Raw genomic sequence first — 23,162 nt, forward strand, 5'->3', positions numbered from 1 at the left:
TTTGACGCACACTTGCTCGAGAGGATAGAAGAATTCTGAGACTTCCCATGTAGTTTCATAAACTTAAACACTTAAACATCAAAGAGACAACCTATTTGATAACATGCATTGCTATACACCCTTTGAGAATAAGCTCTTTGTCCAATTTTAAGGGTTGTGTCTTGCAAAACACCCCCTTTCAAACAATAAACCTTTTCAATCTTACAGTCTAACTGTAAATGTAGAAAATAAAATACTAAATATCTCATTGGCAAAAACTTTTGTCAATATGGGGTAGCCTTCTCGTCAAACAATTTATTGTAATAATTTTTTATTAGACTAATGTTGAAAAAGGTTGGTCAGTTATTATTATTGACCAACAAAAATTTGTATTTTGCAAGGCAAAGTATTTCAAGTCTTACAAGTCAACTGTGCCTAAAGGCTATCCACATTTCCCTGTCACAGAAAATTATAACCTCCCTATGTACCAAATGATGGTGCCAGTCAACTTTCCTAGTTGATACAAAACTCAATGTCCTTCATGACAATTTCATATGGATGTAGGTTCCATTCGAGTTTTACACAATTGGCTCAATACATTTTTGTACTGAACATTTAGTCAACAATTCTTTTAGTTCTTCTAGTTAATTTATGCCTCACCAGTCAATTTGCTTTTTTCACAAATTAGCAAGATGCAGGATTATGATTGTCATTTATAGAAAAACTGCTCTACCAGATCCTGTAAAACATGATTCTGTGTAGATCACTATTTTTTGTAGATGTATTTTAGAAGTCTCAAACCACTTTGTGGCATAAAGTTGAAAGAGAAGTGATATATTAGTCTATTAGAAATGTTTTTTTTTCATGGGTCCCAAAATTCCTGGCAGCGCCCCTGTACATTGTATACACATACTACACACAAATTAACACAAAATATCCGTCAATAAATCAGACAATGGGTACAAATGTTTATTAAAGCCATTTGTTGTCCACAAAGATCAAAACACATTAAAAGTAAAGAAAGGGAGAAAGAGTTGCATGCATCCACTAATGTTCACAACACTTGTTCCCCTTCAGTTTCCTGGGAAGCAACTTCAGTGACATTTATCTTCTTAGCCAGCAGTGTAAGGCCTCAATGCTGAAACACTACTCATTAGTTTAGCTACACAACACAGGATCACAAAAGAGAGAATATGAACATGGCACACAAGTTGGTGGACTGATGGGACATCCATTGGCATAATGGGCCTAAATAATGGTAGACAAGGAAAAAGTGCTACAAGCTTCCCCATCAAACTTGTTTAAACCTAGAATCTTAACACATAATTAACGCATGATTCAAAAGTTATCAGAAGTGGATTGTCTAGTTTTCTTTTCATATGTTTCACTCGTATCAATCTGAGAACTTGGCATTTCTAGACTGACAATAAGCATTCAAGTGATGGTGCTTTCCCAATACCCCCCCCCTCCCCTTTTTTTTCTTTTACCAAGACTGTGAGGTTAGGATTGAATAACAGAAGGGGGGGTTAACTACCCTTTTCTCTAGAACAGCATTGGCAGGGTCAAAACAAGTTGTTGGCCACATACACAGTAGATGGTGGGTGTGATAAGGGGGGTGAGGGAGGGCACTAGTGGAGACGGTGGTGGTATGTGTGTGTGTGTGTCTGGGGTGCTTAAGCAGGCATGTAGGGAGGCGGAGGCTCCTTCTCTGGCATCTTCATGGCCATCTCATAGGTGGGCAGGATGTACTGAGGGAGCAGAAGAAAAAAATAGGATTCAAAAGTATTAGCAAATGTTTTAAGATTACACAACATGCTTCACAGTGGACCCAAACTTCAGCTTTCAAATCGCCTTAAAGCAATCTATAAATGAGAGCTGACCTGCATCAATCCATGTGACCATGTCAACGGGTTATTCTCAAAAAGGATAAGAAAAGAATGCCCCCTACTGGATGAACACAGCTATTTGCCTAAAAGACTGTTCTCATTTGATCTACTGTTACACTGGCTGTGGTGCAGCTTGTGATTAAGATGTCGGTAAGTTGATTAGGTGTGAACTCAATTGGAGTCTGTGCCCATCAGGGCACATTTGAATGCTCAGGAAGCTCAAAATGGTGGCAATACATTTATATATTTAAATGCCTACGTCTCAAATTGCACTGGCATCTAAAGAACCGGAGGGGTTCCGAAACATACCTGAGGTGGGGCCTCAAAAGCAGGGTATACGGCAATCTCTGGCATGTTCCTGTTGTTAATATATTTGTAGCAGTTCCACACGCAGTTGATCAGGTAAGCCTGAAAATCAAAAACAGCCATGTTGAGTGACTTGGCATAGTGACCAGTCTAGGCTACATGCCCTGAGAACATAAACTAATAAACCGATCCTTGAAGATGATTTAATGATGAAATGACAGGCAGGTTTGGATGTCCCACTCTTACTTTCAGGATGATGAGGAAAGCAAAGAAGACTAGAATAAAGAGCAGGAGACAGCTGGAGTCTAGGGACAGGAGGTTGTCCTTGTAGGGGAAATCCGGCTGGAGGGGAGAAGAGGTGGAAAACAGACAAAAGATAACCAAGCGATAAGCTTTACAAATCCTGTTCAATCGACTGAATTTACCACAGGTGAACTCCAATCAAGTTGTAGAAACATCAAGGATGATCAGTGGAAACAGAATGCACCTGAGCTCCATTTTGAGTGCCATGGTAAAGGCTGTGAATACTTGAAACATTTGATTCTGTAGTTTTTAGATTTTTAATAGCAGACATTTTTAAAAACTACTTTTAACCTTATAATTATGGGATATTGTGTGTAGAATTCTGAGGCAAAAAATCATTGAATCAATTTTGGAATATGTCTGTAACATAAAATGTGCAAAAAGTGAAGCGCTGTGAATACTTTCTGGATGCACTGTCCATTCCTACGTTACAGAGTCACGTTAAACAGCACTATAAGAGACACCCATTGTCCAAGAGCACCACTGCTGTGGAATTAAATTGTTTTTCCAACTCTATATTTCTCCATATGTGTGTTTGGGTGAGACTGACCAGCTGGTCCAGGTAGTCCTTAATGCGGGGCAGGTATGTGAGCGAGCTGACAGCCACCAGGCAGCTCAGGACAAAGTCAAACAGCTGATAGCAGAAGAAAGGGATGAGCCAGCCATCACGATGCTAATAAGACGGGGAAGAAAACAGGGAGACATTTCTTACCATCAACCTCTTTTCATACACCCATGGCCCTACTGTACAACACGTCACCAAAACTAACAGGCTCTAAACTGGAACAAACTAGTTTTACGTAAGTGCAGCAGATAAAGGAATGGAACAGCATTACATTGGATATTATTTTCAGGAGTTTCTCTATAAGTGCTATGGGTCACAACTGTGGAGGCAACTGTTGATTCTACATCAACAGAGCTTGTCATGGTGAATACGGGTATCCACAGTGTTACCTAAGAGAATGTAGCTGACGCAGAAAACGCACAACGCTAGCACAGACCACTGACCCAGACCAGCAGCAAGATGTCATGGGTTGGCAGCACCCGGCTAATTAAACTAGCGCTTAGGATGAGGACTACGTCAAATACCGGAGCCATCCAACCTGTCATGTGTTGATGTCATCAAGCAGGCTTGGGAAGCAAAGATCATATCATAAACATGACACTCTAGTCTAACTCACTCTCCTTAACCTTCATCTGGATGGTTGGATTAAACAGTTCATATACAGGGGCGTTATCTTTTATACCCTAATTTCCCTTCATATGTTTGAATCTTGAAATCACAAAATAACAAAAACCAGGGTGGGCAAAGTTTAGAATAGGTACAATCACAGACCTGTTTTTAGATGACACAAGAATAAAGATCATACACAGTATGGTTTATAGGTATTTGAGTCAATTTTGAACAACAATCAATCTGATCCTGCAGGTCTCATCTCCCCAAGTAGTTATTTATACTCCTTAGTATCCCTAAGGAGTATAAGTCATATTAGTGACTGAATTTAATTTAAATGGTGTCATAAATTCCAATGTGGACAAAATGTAGATGAAAATCGAATAAAAAGAAATGCACACACTTGTGCTAAAGTGTGTCACACGCACACACTTACGGTAATGGCTCCATACACCATCATGGAACTGATGGTGAGCATCAGAAGAGAGATGGCAAATCCAACACAGGCATTCTCTACAAGCAAGACAGAGAGACCATTGGTTGTGCTGTCACAAAGAACTTATGATTGAATAAACAACTAAAATGCTAATAAATTTTTGCTAAGTATTTTTTTATGAGGTTGGTGGCCTTTTTCAGCTTGATTGGGCTAGTGAGAGAACAGACAGGAAATGTAGGGGACAGTGAGATGGGAAGACATGCACAAAGACATGGAATGCACTGTATCCAAAAATGCCACATTTTAAAGGTAACTGAACACCAAAAACCATAGTTAAACATATTAGGCTTATTTCATCAGTCCTGTTCTTGATTCTGACAAATATTTGCAAAACTCTTATTTTTTATGATTTAGTGGTAAATCCTTGTTATTTTTGTGGTGAAAGACCTTTGAAGCAATTGTGCCCTTCAAGGTACTCTGGCGTGTCAAAGGAAGGGTTGTGTGAATTGGTTTGTTAATTTAATGCGTACTTACTTTTAATTTACCAAAGAGTACTTAGCCCAGTGTGTCCATTTAGGAGGATTGATCCCTATGTAACTGGATAGTCTCAGGCTGTGACTTGCTGAGTAACTCTTTTAAAGGCCAGCTATGGGGAGGCCCTACTGTTTCACACCCTTTCACTCAGCGTCAACATAGGATGTACAAGGGCCTAGTGAAGATAAAGTAATCTGCATCCTCCTGGACATGTCAGCCTAGTACCTCCCACAACTCTGGGAAACCGCTGGAATTGAGTAAGAACAAGCGTGTGCTCCACAGAGGTGCAGAGCCAAAAATGTATTCGCACAAATGAGGGCCAGATGTCTAAAACGACGCATGCAGGTGCAACCTGCCGGTTCACATATATATTCGACTGTCCTCTTCGTAGGCCCCATCCATTCACTAAAATATGTCTAGACATCCTGAGACGAGTATATGCCAACAGGATGTAACTGTATTTACATTTTTATGCCTGTGTGAAATATAATATAGAGGAGAGAAAGACAGGTTAAACAAAATTGTACAAGTAAGACAGATAGAATTATGACACCTCCAAATTCATAATTAGGGACAGGAGGTCCCAAATGTTATAATTTTGTATGATGTGAAAAAGTGTAGGAAAACATTTTTAGGGGCTTGAACATATCTTTTTTTTTTTTATCTCATACACTTTACTCTGATGCAATGCCCTTTGGCATTGCACTAGGGACCCTAGGAAGTTCAGTTTATTTCCCTGTAAACAATACTAGGGATGGGCGTGGTTAATCGAATATCCGGATATCCTAAAGTAAGTTAGTATTCGAATACTTTTTTCGAATACTTATGAGCGTAGTTTAATGAAAAAAATTTTTTTAATAAAAAACCGTCACGTCGTTGTGAATTCTAATAGTTGTGACGTTAGAAATGATGAAAACCATCAAAAAAGGTAGGCTACGCCTGCGTTCTGCTGCGAGTCTCCTTTCCTTTCATTTGGCGCTACAAGAAGCATTGTGTCCTGGCTAAGCAGTAGGCTACCTCGCAGCAACCTCAGTTCATGCAGTTTTTTCTACGCCGGCCTGCTCGTAAATCGACTCCGTACTGGCCTCTCCCCTGAGCATGTTTACATGCTCATTTTCCTGAATAAAAATGCGTATGGCTAATGCAGTTGTGGCTCATTTATTTTCTTACCAGTAGCCATGTAGAGCTAGCGTAATCCGCTGTTTATGTTTGCATTGTGTGGTGACGCACTGTATCCTATAGGATTTCGGTTCCAAGTTAATATCCAAGTTAATATGCAATATTTATCCATGTGTGTCTTTCGTTTTATCGAGGATAGCCTTCCCAATGTGTTTAATTTGGTCCAATGTAGCCTACTTTTTATTTCACATAATAATAGGCTAATCGCTTTTCCGCCAAATTAAGAGCCTACGTCTGAAGACGCAGCGTTTTTTCAAGTTCATTGTCTTTTCGTCATGTTAATAAATTGATCTTTAATTTGTTTTCTTTATTCAACCCTTATTTAATCTAATAGCTGAACAGTCCCAATTATCGCCACAATGTGTGGTGGTTCATGTGTTTACTGTATGCTTTGCGTCAAGGCAGGCTAATTAACGGAACCACATTAACAAAAATAGATTATCCGGATATTCAAAAATAATTTCGGATACTATTCGAATAGTGAAATCAATTCAAATCTCCATCCCTAAACAATACACTCCCATAATCATCAGTATGACACTGATTGCTGTACTGAGGCTTTGATGAGATCTTAATGAGTTTGATTGCTGAATGCTGACATTGTGTAGCACTGGGTACATGCTAACCTTCACCTGTGCTTCTGGCCGGATGAGGGTAAAGTCTGGTTCAGTTACCAACCTCTTAAACTCTGAGTAAATCAAGTTCTAGGAAATTCACAGGCCTTTTGCCACCATGCTAACTGAACTCAACCCCCCAAAAATAGGAAAAAATGTTCAGATATATACCAAACTCTCTAGATGGCTAAATCATTCAGCACATGGCCAAAAATTAGGAACTGGGCATTTACTTCTAGTCATCAGGGCTACATTAGAATAAGTTTGGTTCTTGAGTGCAGCAGTGTAAGAGCGAGGGGCTGAATAAATAACACCAAAATGGCTTTTGAATGTGCGTGCTTGCTTGTTTGTAGTAGGGTTCGGTGTACAAATAAATGGTGAAATGGTTCGAGCCTTCATAGACAAACATTAGCCATTCCCGTCGAGTGTTTGGTTCCGTGGCAAGACTATGACTGTCAGCATTCCCTGTACAGCCTGGAACACTGCATTTACGACCGTGGTCCATTTTCAATATCCTTGAAAAACTTTCTTCTTTCAATTCCCGTGGAAGTAAGCTACACAGAGCAGCGCGCAGATAAACTAGTGTCTGAGGTCTACGCTACCTCCATTTATGTTCCTGGGACAAAACACAGGTGGGCTGGTCTGTAGGTAAATGTTGGGGCGTGACAGAGAGCCAAAAAAGGTGAAGCACCGTTGGGACGTCACAGCGGGGTTTTTTTTTTTTTTAAACCTATTGTTTCACGGCAGCAGTTACAAATTGTGAGATTTGCATAGGAATGAGGCATCAATGGACTTTGAGGTTCACTGTATGTCTATTTTACACACCAAACAGTCATTTTTCAACTATGACAAGGTAAAATCTGTTTTGCAATCAATCGCCCCTGTAAACTAGACATCAATGGGTCTTGTTTCATTACGTGACAACATATACATAACAAATCAGATAACAATACTAATGAAGCAGAAGATAGCCTTGCCAAAATCCTTCACATTGAACGAGGCTAACAACACAATTCGCTGATATTACGTTAGCTGACAAGCCAACAAGCTTCCTTTCCATGATAACGTTAAACATGTCAACAACAACAACGTTCTCCATAAACGGCCTGTGCCTGGTAGCCTGGCTCTGCCCTCCTACGTACTTCCGCTCAATTTGGATTTTGCTTCTGTACTAGGTCTGGGAGTTTGACTCTGAAGTCGGTTTTCAGAAACAATTTTTTTGTAGGTCCAATCAGCGAACAGAGGGAGTGGTTGAGAATGATGATGTTAATGTCGTGCACTAGTTTGAGTAGTTCAGTAATGGCGGCGGAGAAAGATGCGAGCGAAGTTATTCTGCGGTTGTGGCAATGCTGCCGAATATCCATAAGTTAAAGCCGGAGCAAGAACATTCCTTGCTGAGTTTTGTAGGTGGCCATGATGTTGTAGCCCTCCTCCCCACAGGGTTCGGGAAAAGTTTGGTTTTCCAGAGACGGCAGCTAGCTCCGTTACAGTAGTGGTGAAGGAGTTGGCTAAGACGAACGCTTGCGATTGGTTATGGCAGATCAGAGTGGCTCTGGGCAGACCCAATAGTTTTAAACTTGAACAGAGGACCCGCCTTCAAGGAAGTTAACGCTTGTCAATGGGGCGATGCCAGACCCTCTGTACAAATGAAATGTACGAGGGTCAGATTAGGACCAGGCTATGTGCCTGGTAGTGGTAGCGTGAAAAGTTGAATTCACCTGCGGGAAAGCTGCATCCAGGGAAAGCTGCATCCAGGGGTTTTTCAAAGAAGACGCTGCCATTATCTTGATTGTGATTGGCCAAATGACTCGCGTGACATTCACCAAAGATATTTTAATAGGTGCGTTCGACATGGACTGACTTCATGCAGCACTGCAGCCAGCTGCAGGCAGCTGACTTGAAACAGTGAATTCTGGTTAGACTTTGTCAGACTTGAGACAGCGCCGAGGCTAGGTCACTGTGACATCACCATCAAAGTACCGTGAGAGCGATTCGAGAAGTGCCAGCTGTGTAGCCGAGCGCTAGCCTGGCTGGCAACCCAACTTAGCCCCACCCTCAAAAAAAAATTTGAAATTAGGAGCTGTTCGGACCAATCAAATTGTCAGGGCGGGCTTTATACGATGATGGACAGATGATCAACAGTAACGTAATCAACCACGTCACCAAAGAGCGCTTGGGTTGAATTTGTCTTCAACAAACAACATACTACGTTGCTCTGATTGGTTGTAGGTATATCCAATTGAGTGAAGAGGCATTTTTTCTTACGAGTTCGGTTGAAACACGCCCCATACTCAAAGCCCAACGGAGAGGTTTCAGACTCATATTCTGACTACAATTATGAGTATGACAACGTCAGGCTAGCAGAGCGCATTTTCAGCAGAGCAACTGCACGGGTTCTAATGACAACAAAGCTATTTCATGATTGGCCAGACTCACACACGACAACTTTGACACGTGTTTTGTAATTATTCTGACACCTTCAGTTTCGCCAATGTTCAAATCCGGACCAAACTGTTTAATTGAAATAAAAATGTGTTCAAGAAAAGGTTTTACTCCGCCTCTTCACTAACGGAAAGACTACGTTTAATTATAAATGAAGTAAAGTAAGCAAACAGCACTTAATCGTCCGTGACTGATCCGTGACAAACCACAAGAAGCTGAAATGTCCGACTTCACAGAGACGTTTTTAACTCCTCCCTGACTGCAAGCGGCTACTCTCGCCGGTCGTTTCATGCAGCCGCAGTCCATGTCGAACGCTCTTATTGTGAAGGCGACCGCAGTAGGTTTTTGAAACTCCCGTTTATGCCCCCCTCGTCGGATCTACACGATTCACGTGGATGACTTTTTCCCATTCAAAACGGCGATTTTTGCCAAAAAATGCGAGGAGAGGTAGAACTTGAAAAGCCTTCCAAATGATACATTTTGCATAAAGTTATTACTAGTAATATTCCAGTGTTGTGCTAGTTACTAAGAAATAGTAACTAGTTACAGTTACTAGTTACTTCATTCAAAAAGTAACTAAATTACTTTATTGATTACTTACACCAAAAAGTAATGTACTGTTAAAAGTTACTTTTTAGTTTTTTAAGCCCACCCCATGTTATCCCATGAACATGTTATCATGCTAACGAGCTGCCTTAACGCCGGTGACTCCACAGTAGAGACAGGCTGCATGTTTTCAACAAAATATTGTGCAATAGCTTTGTTGATCTGTCCCTGGCTAACAATCCGGTTAAAATCTAGTGGCTGTTTGGCTGGAGGGGCTTGACTCACTTCTAGTGTGTACACCGGTTTAGCTTCTAGCTTCGTCGCAGCATGTAGTTTCTGGAAGTGCTTCAACAGATTGGAGTTGCTGTTTATCGCAGTAGATAAGACCTTTGAACCAGAAAGACACAGTTTACATTTGACTAAAAGGTTTTTGTCTTTATGCTCAACCAAAGTGAAATAATTAGCATATTTCCACTTTAAGAAACTCGTCTTGCTCTCGCCTTGACTCAACATGACTGCCGCACATACTTGAATAAACGGAAACACGCCCACTGTGCGACTGTGTGAGGGCATGACCAAGAAGGCACACGAGGACTGAGTAGGGTGCAAAATATTAAGGGGTTTATTGCTACATTTGAGAGGATGGAACACATGGACAAAGTAAATAAAACCAAGTAGTGAAGATAAAACCGATACATGAGAACCAACCAACACCTCATACGCACAGAGGTCTTCCTTCTAGGCTGGTTCTTTCTCTCTCCCCTCTGCTTGCTCCTCTCACAGTTATATCAGCCTGGGCTGCCACACTAAATATAGGGAGGGGACACCATACATCCTCCCATTTAATAATCGGCGCAAAATTGGAGCAAACACCCCTACAGCCCAGACAGGGATGGGAGCTTCCCATCCACTCTGGAACTCCATTTAAGCCTCCTGTTTTCCAGTCGGACACCCTTTACTGGGACACGGCAGCCATGCTGCCCTCATGATGGTCAAACAAAGAGGTAACAAAAAAATGCTAAACCTAAACTAACAAAGATATATTAAACCAAAGGCAATAAAGATGACATGAGAACTAAGGAACAAATGTGACATGTGTTTATGTGAAGACAGTTGTATAGTGTTGCTGAATGTTAACATGCACATAAAGAAAATAAGGATGTTTAAGTCCCTGTGTGGGCCGCTGTTAGGCGTCCACCACAGTCTGCGTGTTTACAGGTTGGCATCCACCAATCCTACAATGCGTCGCTGCTGTAAACAGGTTAGGCTGTAGTAGCTACACTTCAGCCAAAATGAATTCCTTTAAAAAAGTAAGGCGGATAACTCACCATATGGTAACGATAACGGCGTTAGTTTATTTTAAAAGTAATGCGTTACAGTATTAGTTACTGTCAAAAGTAACTGCGTTACAGTACTGCCCAACACTGTATTCCAATACACGGAAAGCAAAGTAATGTCGTCTTTTTTCTGCAGAAAAATTAGCCCATATGTGACTCAAAACCGAGTCTGTGAGTGTTGTAACTCACTGTGTTTACATAACGGTATCAATTCAAATCTAGCTTTATTCAGATAATGCTAATTTATGGGGCAACTGCTATTATCCGAATATACATGGCAGTGAATAAACCAAATCATTGGCATGTCATATCCCAAGATGATACGTGGCGAGGTTTTCATTACAACTAGTGGTGACAGCCCTTTCCGCTTGACATCTTCACCATTACCGACAACATCAATATTTAGAGAAAGACGGCGAACGGAGAGCAAAGTGAAGCTACGTCCCTCTACATTTCGTGCATGACGACAATATGAGTACTGCAAATCAGAATCAGAATCATAATGCAAATGGCGCTATTGGCTCGCGTTGTTTCTTTGTGCTGGGCCGGCTCCCGGCAGCGTCATCTTATCGTCTTTTTCGACTTCCAGGTCACAACCTGGGCGGGAGGGCGGCGGGATCTTAAGCATGTGCAAAGATGCAGAGTCAAGTTCATAGTCCAATTCACCGTTTACAAGCATGCAATGTTCGAATTATCAACCGACTCAGATCGAGTTATCTCGGGGGTGTCGATCGGATCGCAGTCGGACCGCAATTATTCGAACAAAGGTGTTTACAAGAAAGGGATCATTCTATTTAAGTCCAAATAAGCCAGTAATTTGAATCCATGTAAACGCAGTGACTGTCGTACCCAGGGCTGCCAACTCTCACGCATTGGCCGTGAGACACGCATTTCAACCAGTTCACATGCCACACCTTGTATTTCTCAAGCTGAGAAGTAGGCTAGTCCTGCCAACATTGTAAACTGCAACGGACGAGGTGCAGGCACACTGAGTGAAGCAACATAAACTACGTTTACATGATGGTATCAATTCAAATCTAGCTTTATTCGGATAATGCTAATTTTTGGGGCAACTGCTATTATCCGAATATACATGGCAGTGAATAAACCGAATCATTGGCCAAAAGCATGTCATATCCCAGTACGTTATGTGGCGCTGTTTTAATTACAACTAGTGGTGATACAGCCCTTTCCGCTTGACCTCTTCACCTCTACCAACAACAACATCAACATTTCGAGAAAGACGGCAAACGCAGAGCAAGTGAAGCTACATCCTTCTACATTTCGTGCATGATGACAATAGGAGTACTGCAAATCAGAATCAGAATGCAAACGGCGCTATTGGTGCGCGTTGTTTGTTTCTGCCGGGCCGGCAGCGACAACTTATCGTCTCTTTCAACTTCCAGGTAACGACCTTGGAGGGTGGGCAGCGGGATCTCAAGCATGTGCAAAGACGCAGAGTCCAGTTCATAGTCCAATTCACCGTGTACAAGCATGCGATGTCCGAATTATCAACCGACTCGGATTGAGTTATCTCAGGGTGTCGATCGGATCGTAGTCGGACCACAATTATTCGAACACAGGTGTTTACAAGAAACTGAATTATATTTATTACACGGCTGTTCTTAACGCTGTAGAAAGCTCCATTCACTTGAATGGGGCTTCTCAACGTTCTGCGGTCTGATGTCTTCTGATAACAGAGACAGACAGTTGCTATGAATAACAGACCGCTGTCAAGGAAAGTGGCCTTTTTGCTTCTGATTCACGTCTTTCGTAGCACTCCGCAAGCAGTCTGGTAACTTTTCAACCCCAGCGTACTCCGTTGCTTAGACGTCAGCTGATTTGAAGCCTAAAGAATGTTCAACGTCTATGAAGTTCAACGTCTTTGGCGAACTATTTCTCTGCTGATCAACACTACGAATGGTAACAAATAAATTGTTAAAAGACACACTGTGTTAAGTCATCTTGTTTGCAAGTAGCCGTGTAATAAGCGGGATAATGTATAGAACGCCGGTGTTGTATCACCTGATGCATGACTCTCTGGATTGGCACCCCTTCGCGAGAGCGCGCGCGATTCAAAGAGTGAAGGATTTCGTCTTGATATCGCTGTTACGGCCACGGCCTGGTTCCTGTCCCTTTTACACCCCCTGCTGGTTCACCTGGATTATCCTGCCACGGCCACGGCCTGGTTCCTGTCCCTTTTACACCCCCTGCTGGTTCACCTGGATTATCCTGCCAAAACTCTACACACCTGCTGCCCATTACCTCATCATCCTGCCTACTTCAACCCGGCTTTCCAACCACTCCTCGTCAGATTGTTGTCACAGCTACTGTGGTAGTATGCGCTTTTGACCCTCAAGCGTTGCTTGATTCGCTTGCCTTTTGTAACCAGTTTTCTTTGTGCCCAGGATCATCATCCGAGAACCCAGTCCCTGTCTGCCTGCTGACCCGTTGATTCATCTAACCAGACCAGAACTCAGGACTACATCCAATAAAACCCCTACTTGTAACTGTGCTGCGTTTGGGTCCACTCTGTACCACACCGTAACAATCGCATCCAAAAGAAGGGGAGACAGAAGTCTTACATTATACCGTCTTTGTTGTTGAATTCAAGAGAAGGATATCTGTCATCTGTGTAAATATCAGATACTATTTTCAACACAAAATCCTTAAAATTCATCATTCAAACGGTATACGCGAACCAACATTTTTGCTCCACGACATCGCATTCTGAGGAAATATACCCCCCCAGTATGATCATGATTATTGGTTTTCACATGGCATGGCTCTTCATACTAATGTATAGGTTCAAAGGCATGCGATTTTAATGCAGTTAGCCTGTGCGTAGGGTGGGTTACTCAGACAGGTCGAAAACAACAGCCTTCTGATCCAGAATCAGCTGTCCTGAAAAGGGACCAAAGGTTCACATGCCTAGCCTACAAAAGACAAGTACTAAAAACAATCAACCATGTATCAACATCAAAAGAACCATCAAATCCTTATTTAAGATAGGTACAATTATTGAGGTACATCTTCACAAAGTATTTCTTTATGTCAAGGCAGTTCTGTATATCCCAGCATCAAATGATTCTTACTGTACACTGAGGGCACTAGTATGAGTAAGCAGAGTGAGTTTCAGGCATGTAACACTTTCCTAGTCAGGGTTAGCAGGGGGTGCATTAAGCCTGTTGTGAGATGCACCCCCCCTCTATTGTCTGTTCTGTTTATCCCAGCATCAAATGATTCTTACTGTACACTGAGGGCACTAGTATGAGTAAGCACAGTAAGTTTCAGGCAAGTTTCGGTGGCATCTTGCGGTGGACGGGAGTTGGCGAGACCGGACTGTCGTCGGCAACTGGAACGGGTTTGTGTTGACATTTCTGTGAGACGTGGATTGACTGTTCTCTGCACAGTAAACAATTCATCTTTTACAAGCTCCAACGTTAAGCGCGCCACCATAGCAAGCTTGCTAACAACCAAACTCTAAAATATTTCTACAGAAAAAACCCTGGGGTGGTTTGTTGTTTTTATTGTCATAACTGTATGCCAAAATAATTTTGATCAATATATGGATGACCATGGATGAACATAGATTATGTGTCCGTCCTGATTTAATCCAAGTTTATTTCGTCAGTAGTTTGAGTCATTTGTGTCACGTGTTATTTAGCAAAAATAATCACAGGTCACCCGAGACCATTATTACATTTGAATGTACCCCACTATTGTAAGGAGCATATCACAAGCCTATAGTGGGAGGGTTACATATATTTCAGTCCAAATAAGCCAGTAATTTGAATCCATGTAATTGCAGTGAACATATATTACCACCATTGCCAAAGAAATATTTACATTTAAAAAACAACAAAAACAAAATAAACGATTTTTAAAAAATGCACACGATGGATTCAGCCCACTGTCAAATCCCAATATGTCCATGATATTGCCCAACCGCAGTGGCACACAGTTTGAGTGTGTATCGTGTCGTAATGCCTTCACTTACCTGACACCCTGTCTGAGGCAAAGTAATGCTCGATGACCTCATACTGCAGGTCCACTGTGGGCACGTTCTCTGGGTGGGTCACTGCCACTGTTAGAAGGATGCCCATTAACAGGTTCACCACCTGGAACAGTAAAAATGTAAGAATGAAAGAGCAAGGGAGATACATAACAAATTTGTTTTCAAATATTAGGCTACATCTCTGCCTAATAACCCAAGTTAATACAACTCATCATTCAGTTCAGTTGGGAGACAAAAACCCTAGTTGTAGGTAGCTGGTAAATAGCCATCGTTTGATAGGAGTGTGTTGTTAGAAACAGTTTTGATAGTGTTTCCAACCCAAAATATATAAATGACTCGCAACTAAAATTATCATTGTCTATGGTGGAATATCGTATCATGGCTCAAGAATCAAACGGGTACACAAAACAATTAGGTGGTGGGCCGAGCCCGCGTATCTGCTTTAGTTTTTTAACGTTTTTGTTCCAATTCTTGCAAATTTTTTATGTAGCTTAGTTCAAAGTTAGCAACTTTATCAGGCAATCGCCTTAACTACCCAAGTCTCCAACCAACCAGAACTCGTGTATGATCTTTTTAGCTAATCGAATGGTTCGTAACAGGATCAGCTGATAGTTAAAACAACCTGGGTTACCATGTGTCAAGTAGCTAGCCTAGTCAGCCTACAAGTTTCGGCACCACAATGGTAGCTCGGTGAGCTTTAATTAAATACTTGCTTTCCGTGTCACTGTCTGTCTTTAATTTACCTTATTTTCTTCATTTTTTTTTTTAATCCGTGGCGGTGATTAAAACTGTTGGGCACTCACTGACCTGGAGACTTAGCTGGCTGTGCTCAGGATAGCCAAAAAAACACAAAGAAATAGGAGAACATTGTTTAGAAGTTTTTATACAACGAATACCATAATATGTAGCATGTTGAAAGTGTTTCTGTAGTCTTGGCTCTTCCTCTTGTGTTTAGTAGAGACTAAAATCGACACTTGCTGACCCTAAATGGGGTAGCCCTTGCAAGTGATCCCCAAAAACCCTGTAAAAAGTAATACACCCAGGTAGAGGGTGTAAGCTGTCTTGTATCTACCTCTTGTTGAGTGTACTGTAGACTGAGCTGGCTGGTGATGGGACCATGAGCTGACTGGAGATGGTAAACTGAGCTGGCTGGTGATGGGACCCTGAGGTGACTGGAGATGATAGACTGAGCTGACTGGAGATGGTAGACTGAGCTGGCTCGTGAAGGGAACATGAGCTGACTGGAGATGGTAAACTGAGCTGGCTGGTGAAGGGACCCTGAGCTGACTGGAGATGGTAGACTGAGCTGGCTGGTGATGGGACCCTGAGCTGACTGGAGATGGTAGACTGAGCTGGCTGGTGATGGGACCCTGAGCTGACTGGAGATGGTAGACTGAGCTGTGTCAACATAATCAAACGAGCGATGGGTCTCGGACTGGTCCAAAAGTCATTTCCTGACCGTCAACCTTCGTCATTGTCTTTCTTGCTCTGTCCTTCAAACATCTAAAGATAATTATTTTTAATCTCTTCACTGTAGCTTTTATTGTACAAACTCTACAAAGGCATTCTCACAACAGCATCTGAAGCTAGTTTTCATGACGTTATGTGACTTTCTACCTCCAATGTCTGGTCAAATGGGTTGATCATACATTTGATTGTTGACATGATGTTTTGAATATCCTTTTTATTTTTTCATGATTCATGCAGTTCACTGTGTTGGAGTGATGCAGTGCATCACAACAGCCATACTCCTGAGCAACAAAATCCCCAGATTGTACCTTTAGGTATATGCAAAATGTTTCTTCCAGACTGTTCATCTCCAGCCAGTAAGAAGAAAGGCATCTTGCATAGTTTACCTTTTCGTATGGAAAAAAAAACATGGGAGCGGGCACTCGGACGACTAGAAGGGCATGGTATTCGACATCAGATTATAGGTCTTCTTTGTCCTGCCCATCCTCTCCTCTGCCCTGCCCGTCCTGTCTGTACTTTTAATAAGCATGCAATGTCTGTCAACTAATTTTAAAATAAAATTTGGTGCATTTAGATTGTAACAGCAACATTGATTTTACAGTAGGTTATTTGTATAAACTGACCCCACTGAAAAAATCTTGCAATACGCAAAACCTTCTCCAGAGCTGCATTTTCACTCCTATGTGCTTTAGCTACATTTGTTGTGTTAGTGAAGTTACTGTAACACCCCTGTGAAATCCAGCATTACCAAGCACTGTGGTTCCCAACCGTGGTCTTCAGGGCACCCCTGTCCTGCATGTTTTAGATGTTTCCCTGCTCCAACACACCTGATTCAAATAACTGGTCGTTAGCAGGCTTCTACAGAGCTGTCAATAAGTATTGATAAGGATTACTGATGTGGTATACCTAATCTTGGCTAATTATAATTACGTATGTCATTGATTCATGTCATTATTATATGTTTAGGCAACACACACATAAAACAATACTGTACATTTATTTGAACAATGTTCTGCACATGTCATTATCACTAAACTGTTAACTTGCTCTTATGACTAATAGCAACGCAATAATATAATAAATATGCTCGTTTAAGTGGAATGTTGCAATGTTTCTTTAGAGAATACCTGAATTAGCGATTTGTTTTACTTTTTTTCCATACATTTGAAGCCCAGTCGACCACTGACAATATACCGGCTCACCAAAATGCACATGTGAATGTTTACTTCCTACTTTACTCGCCTTGAATATCAGGGTATACGATTGGTGGATTTTATGAAGGTGTCATGTATATGAGCTCTTATTGGATGCGGACCAAACATGTCTGTGTTGATAAAGAAACAAAATGTTTGTTCCTTGAAAAATGCAAGTACTGGACATGCCAACACATTTTTAATGGTTGAAGAAAAGTTTTAAAGCGATACAGAAAAATCCAGCTCCTCCATCGCCAGGGATCGTTCAAAGGCACGATTTTGAGCTTCGGCCCACCACCTAAATATGAGCTCTACAGTTAATACAATTTCAAGGCCTGCAGACGAGTTTCAAAAACGCAGCGTAGATATTGCCAGCAGCGGTTGTGTAACATAGGATGCCCTTATGGATTAAATAATAAATTCCAGTCCGACCACTAACTAGTGCCTTTCCACTGGTGTATTTCACGTGATGTTAATTCAAGACAACCTTGTACCGTAAAAAATCTGACAAATATGGAAGGGACTCACTCATATTGAAGATCGACAGCTAACTTCAGCCCCAACTATACTGAAATACAATAGTCGGCTAACAAAGCAATTTTTAGTACACGTTAGAGACATGTTGCAGATAGCATTGCTAGTGAGCACTAACAAAAATGATCGATGATTATTATTAGATATAGCTCTATAATATAGTCTACAGTAGTTTGGTAGCTGCCAGTCAACTGACAGTTGACAAGCATATTCGATTTTGGATGAAAGCTATACTGTACAGTATAGCTTTCATCCTAAATCGAATATGCTAGAAATGGACTAGACTACACCAGCATTGATAAACGAATATTTGGGTAGCAAAAACTAAACATTTAACTTCTTTGTTTGATTCAATTACAGTAGCACGGCAAGTAGAATGGCTAGACACAGTATCCTTAGTGGTGTATGGTAAAAATTGAGCCAGATTTCGGTAGCCTGAACCGAGATGGCAAGACCGGAAGGAAAGCTAAACAGCTTGTTAATCTGCTAGCACCGAACAGCTACTGTAGCTCAGTCGACCATTTTACGTACCATGTACCATGTCCCAAGAATGATTGTTCCCGTCCTCACATGGCAACACCCGCAACATCTTGTGGTGTAGAGCCTGTCTTGACTTGGTTTAAAAGTATGCATGTCGTCCTCTAAAGTGGGGAGAAACATCGGAGATGTACGCTATGAAGAAAATCTTCACCATCAACAACATCGACGATTTGGGAACGCCCACTTTATGACCACCGCGATTTTGAAAAAAAACTACAACTTTTTGTGCTACCTATTTTGACAAATATTAAATTGACCAATAGTCATGCATAATTGAGGAGCATTGAACCGCCCGTCCGCTTTACAGCTCATTCTTTTTACGTTAATCGATAGTAGGCTAATCCATTTGTCCCGTCTGGCAGGCTGGCTCAGCCAGATGTTTGTCCTACATCATCCTCAGTTTACATTTGAAGGACTAGACAGTTTGTAGTCATTTATAGGTTTTATTCTTCTACAAACAACGGACAAATAATGTTTCAATGATTCAATGATTGTATGTTTATAAACAATTGGACTAATGAATAATAATATTAACTAGAGAGGGTACTGGGGAAATTGTAGGGTGTGCTTGCTTGCGTTGGTTGCAGGGGTCCGTATTAAAATTACATTTTAAAGTTGATATTTCTGTATATTTTATATAGATTACAGATTACATATATTTAAAATCATTTTTTTCTGATCATTTAAGCTACAACTCAAAATACTAAGAGTGAAGAAATTGTTGTCTTCTCATTTCCCCTGCAAGAAGGAATGGTGATCAGCAACCATAGTTGAATCAAAACTAATACATATGGCAGACCGGTGTAAAAATTGACCATTGTAAGTTTTTCCCTTCTTGTGATATTTTCAGGCATTTAGCCTACTCCTATTGCATTAATTCGTTAATAAAGAACCCCCTTTTGAAGCTTATTTTAACAACAACGTTACCAGCAGTAGCTATCTCAGATGGAATTGCGATTCAAATAGTACCTCAGGCTAACTGAAAATATGCCCCCAAACACGTAAATAAGCTTGACATTTATTTAGGCGAAAATCACATTCATAAACATGTCAGTGGTGGCGATCATTGTCAGTAACAAGGCAAAATGCGATATAGCCCTGCTGTGTGGAGAAGCTGCCCCGGTAAATTGTAGGCTACTACTACTACTACTAGACTGTCTTGGTAGCGATTGCGTTGGTTGAATTCGATTTAACGTTACTTCCGTTGTACGGTCTAGGCTGAAATGAATTATTTTCATGAACAGATTGACAAAGTTTAGGCTGTAGCAATGGAGTTCAGGTTAGTAGTCACTAGTCAGATAGTTTCACCGAACATGTGCCGCCGTTTGACTTCCTACTAGTACTGTAAATAGCTGTAGAGATGTTTTTTTAAGCTACTAGACTAGGCTACAACGTTGCAGTGAGCTACACTGGTTTGAAACCACAGGTAAGGATAATTTCACCCACAAATCGTTTACTTGTAATCTAATGTCATAATAAATCCTACAAAGAAAATGTATTTGTGAGGAATGTTAATTTTAACGGTTGAAAACAGATGCATCATAGACCTCTGTAGCAGAGAATGTCTAATAAAGGGAGAACTCCCACTCTCAGGAAACTTCCGGTTTCTGAACTGGTTGCAGTTCCACTCTAGTTCCATATGAGGGCGCTAACAGTCAAGTGCAGAATGAATGGAGGTCTATGGAGATATACCCCTCAAAATCCACTTTTCTCAGGATATAATTTTTTGTCTATTAATTTGAATTCTGAATTCGAAAGGGGAGGCAAAAAAAATGCACACCGCTGGGTGTTAGATTTTTTAAAAGTCGCCTTTCCGTTCTAAAAAGCCTTTGAAAATGTCATTGACGTCATACACATCGTACGACCAGAGCTACTGCTTGACGGTAAGCTCTGGTTACTTCCACTTTTCTCTCGAGGCATCGACAATACAGCTGACAGGTTAGGCTCTCCCTGTCCATACACATGCTAAAAAGAGTTTTGGCTTGCTGATGTTGTTGCTAATGCTCTGACATTCTGGTTCTGCTTTGGATGCCATCAAGCGGGATCTCTGGTCGTAGTCAGTCCTTCACTAACCAATCAGCATTCGTTAGCAGAATGCTAGCGTGTTATGGGCAACAACGACTTACCCTGTAAGAAATTGAAAGGAGATTTAGCCGTTTAGCTCCATAGACTCCCATTCATTTTGCACTCGACCGCTATCACTCCTAGAGGAACTCTGGTGGAACTGCAACAAAATTCGGTACAATGGGGCTTAATAGGGAGTGGCAAGGCTCTCCTTAAACAGGCTCTGGGGATGGTGTGCGGGCAGGTGTGTTTTTATATAGTGTGAAATTGAATGAGAAATGTAGGGCTGCAACTAACGATTATTTTAATAATCGATTAATCTGTCAATTCTTTTTTCGATTAATCGACGAATCGGATTAAAAATTTAAAAAATTAAAAAGCATTAATTTCCAACCCTTGATGCAAAAACAGAACTGACAGTGCAAATTCACAGTGCACAAACAGGCGCACAATTTTTTAAAAGTTATTAATATTAGCATGGATTTAATGCTACTTTCAGAGATGAGCAATTTATTTGAGTTTTGTTTAAAACTTTATTGAAAATTGAAAGGTTATGGAAGTGGCCAGACTTTATTTGAATAATCTAGTGTATATTTAAGATTTTTTGACACCATCTTTCAAAGTTGAAAAAACTAGATTTGCGAGGATTTAGCTATTTTCAAAGATTAGTGATTTTCTATCATTTTATTTGAAACGTAATTGAAAAAGTAAAGGCTGTGGAAGTATACCAGACATTGTTAAGATACTTTTGTGTCTGTTTGAGGTTTTATATTCATACAAATATTATTTTTCAAAATGGTATGGGTAGTTTTCACTCGGTCCCTAACGCAACGCTGCAAAGTAGCGTCTTCCGAATGTGAGAACGAATTCGACGAATGTCGAATATGAAAATAACTTCACCTCGGTCAATTAACACACTTTTGTATTGGCATTCGATTAAATTGTCTTAATCGATCGTCGGGAGATTTAACGATCGATTTTCGATTATCATTAATTTTGTTATATTCAAATCAAATCAAATCAAATGTATTTGTATAGTCCTTTTTACACGCAAGCATGTCACAGAGGGCTTCACATACGCCCATAGAACTGCCCCTCAACCAACCTAAACCCTCAAGGAAGACAAGGAAAAACTCCCAGAAAAACTCCCAACGGGAGAAAAAATGGAAGAAACCTTGGGAGGAGCAATTCAGAGAGGGATCCCCTCCTCCAGAGACGGTTGGCAAGAGAGAGGAGCAGAACACAAGCTAAACATAGTCATACAGTGTCAATGGGTTTTGAAACACCAAAAATCCATTGTTCGGCTTTATAGACGTTGGATGGGACCTGGAAACTCGCTGTTGGCCGTCATGGAGGCTGGTTTCCGGTTGACGACCTGGTCCAGCGTTGGTAGACCGACGACCAGGCAGGTCCTGACAGCTCAGACCCCCCACACCACAAGGGATGTTTGGGGGGGACAGAGAGGAGAACAGGGATTAGAGAATGCCAGGAGCAGCTAACAGTTTCAGTCGTAATAGAATGAGATCCCCACCGGTCAAGTGTGGACTAGTGCAGCAATTTAACAAAGCTAAGAGGGTATTTGATGCAGCCCCACACACCAAGACAGCGGCAGCCCCCCTTGGTTGGAACATGAAATCTGTTCCAGGGGAAACAACTCTAAAATAGGTTATATTTATACGAATAAGGATGAAAACAACCAGCCCCCCGTTGTCTCCAACTAGTAAACTATAACAATTAAAATATACAGCAACGGAACTATTACAGTAACAATATATAATAACAGGTTTACTTTATTTGTAACATTTAAATGGGCAGTGTGAACATAAGCTAAAATTACAATTTCAAAGTTACATGTGATACACACATAGGCAGCCGCACACCCCAGGTTTACATAGAAACATATTAAATTCAGTTTATAGGCTATATTAAAGGTGACATGACATGCTGGTTTTGGATGCTTTTATATAGGCCTTAGTGGTCCCCTAATACTGTATCTGAAGTCTCTTTCCTGAAATTCAGCCATGGTGCAGAATTATAGCCACTACAAGTAGTCCCACAATCATTTTTCCTCAGAACGCGCTGTTTCTGTGTCTGTAGCTTTAAATGCTAATGAGCAGGAGAGGGGCGGCAATATGCGCTAATGTTTACAACGGATGTATCGCAATGGCTCGTAGCCCCTCTTGCTGTAAGATGCCTCGAATTTAGCCATTCTCATCTGATCACCCTGGTTTGCAGAGGTGCACACTCAGTCATTTCAATGTGGAGAAAGGCGGATATCGCGCACGCCATAACACCAACAGCAGAACGGTTATCCAAATAACAAAGAAGTGTACAACACTGGCGTTACAGCGTTTGTATTCACACACACACTTGATGCCATTTGCATTTATCTTTAAGGTAGCAACAGTAACTCAGCTGTTGGCTGCAGAGCTAATGTTACAGCCACATTCTAAGGGTAACAAGCTAGGTAACCATATACAGTAAAGCAACAAAATGATATAGCTTTAGTTAACTTACTTGTCCAAGGTTTTGTAGCTTGACCAAGGAGATTTAGTAATGATCCAGAATTTAATTTCAGCAAGGCCAGCTTTGTGTTGGCTCAAGTTG

At 41.1% G+C, this 23,162-nt stretch overlaps 1 protein-coding gene and 1 long non-coding RNA gene across 2 annotated transcripts; one reads left to right on the forward strand and one right to left on the reverse strand.

The window, feature by feature from the left end:
- Positions 1-934: 934 nt before the first annotated feature.
- On the reverse strand, positions 935-18,763 carry laptm4a (lysosomal protein transmembrane 4 alpha). The gene is made up of 7 exons (XM_084699918.1): positions 18,483-18,763; positions 14,737-14,857; positions 4,085-4,161; positions 3,025-3,147; positions 2,418-2,513; positions 2,175-2,273; positions 935-1,727 (listed from the first exon to the last, which is right to left on the reverse strand). The coding sequence occupies exons 1-7, from the start codon at positions 18,609-18,611 to the stop codon at positions 1,653-1,655; spliced, it is 720 nt and encodes a 239-aa protein (XP_084556044.1). The 5' UTR covers positions 18,612-18,763; the 3' UTR covers positions 935-1,652.
- On the forward strand, positions 10,227-13,246 carry LOC146286385 (uncharacterized). Its single transcript, XR_014758460.1, has 2 exons — positions 10,227-10,403; positions 13,145-13,246. It is a non-coding gene; the product is annotated as an uncharacterized LOC146286385 (long non-coding RNA).
- Positions 18,764-23,162: the final 4,399 nt, after the last annotated feature.

Source organism: Hypomesus nipponensis, chromosome 6 (assembly GCF_054491055.1).
Source record: "Hypomesus nipponensis isolate SF chromosome 6, ASM5449105v1, whole genome shotgun sequence".
NCBI classification, from domain to species: Eukaryota; Metazoa; Chordata; class Actinopteri; order Osmeriformes; family Osmeridae; genus Hypomesus; species Hypomesus nipponensis.

Excerpts from the sequence above, each read along its gene's own strand:
- laptm4a (XM_084699918.1), bottom strand. The coding sequence starts at position 18,611 with ATGTTTCTCCCCACTTTAGAGGACGACATGCATACTTTTAAACCAAGT. Across the intron at positions 3,148-4,084 it reads TGGTGTATGGAGCCATTACC|CATCGTGATGGCTGGCTCAT; the intron begins GTAAGTGTGTGC and ends CCGTCTTATTAG. Across the intron at positions 2,514-3,024 it reads AGGACTACCTGGACCAGCTG|CCGGATTTCCCCTACAAGGA; the intron begins GTCAGTCTCACC and ends TCTCCCCTCCAG.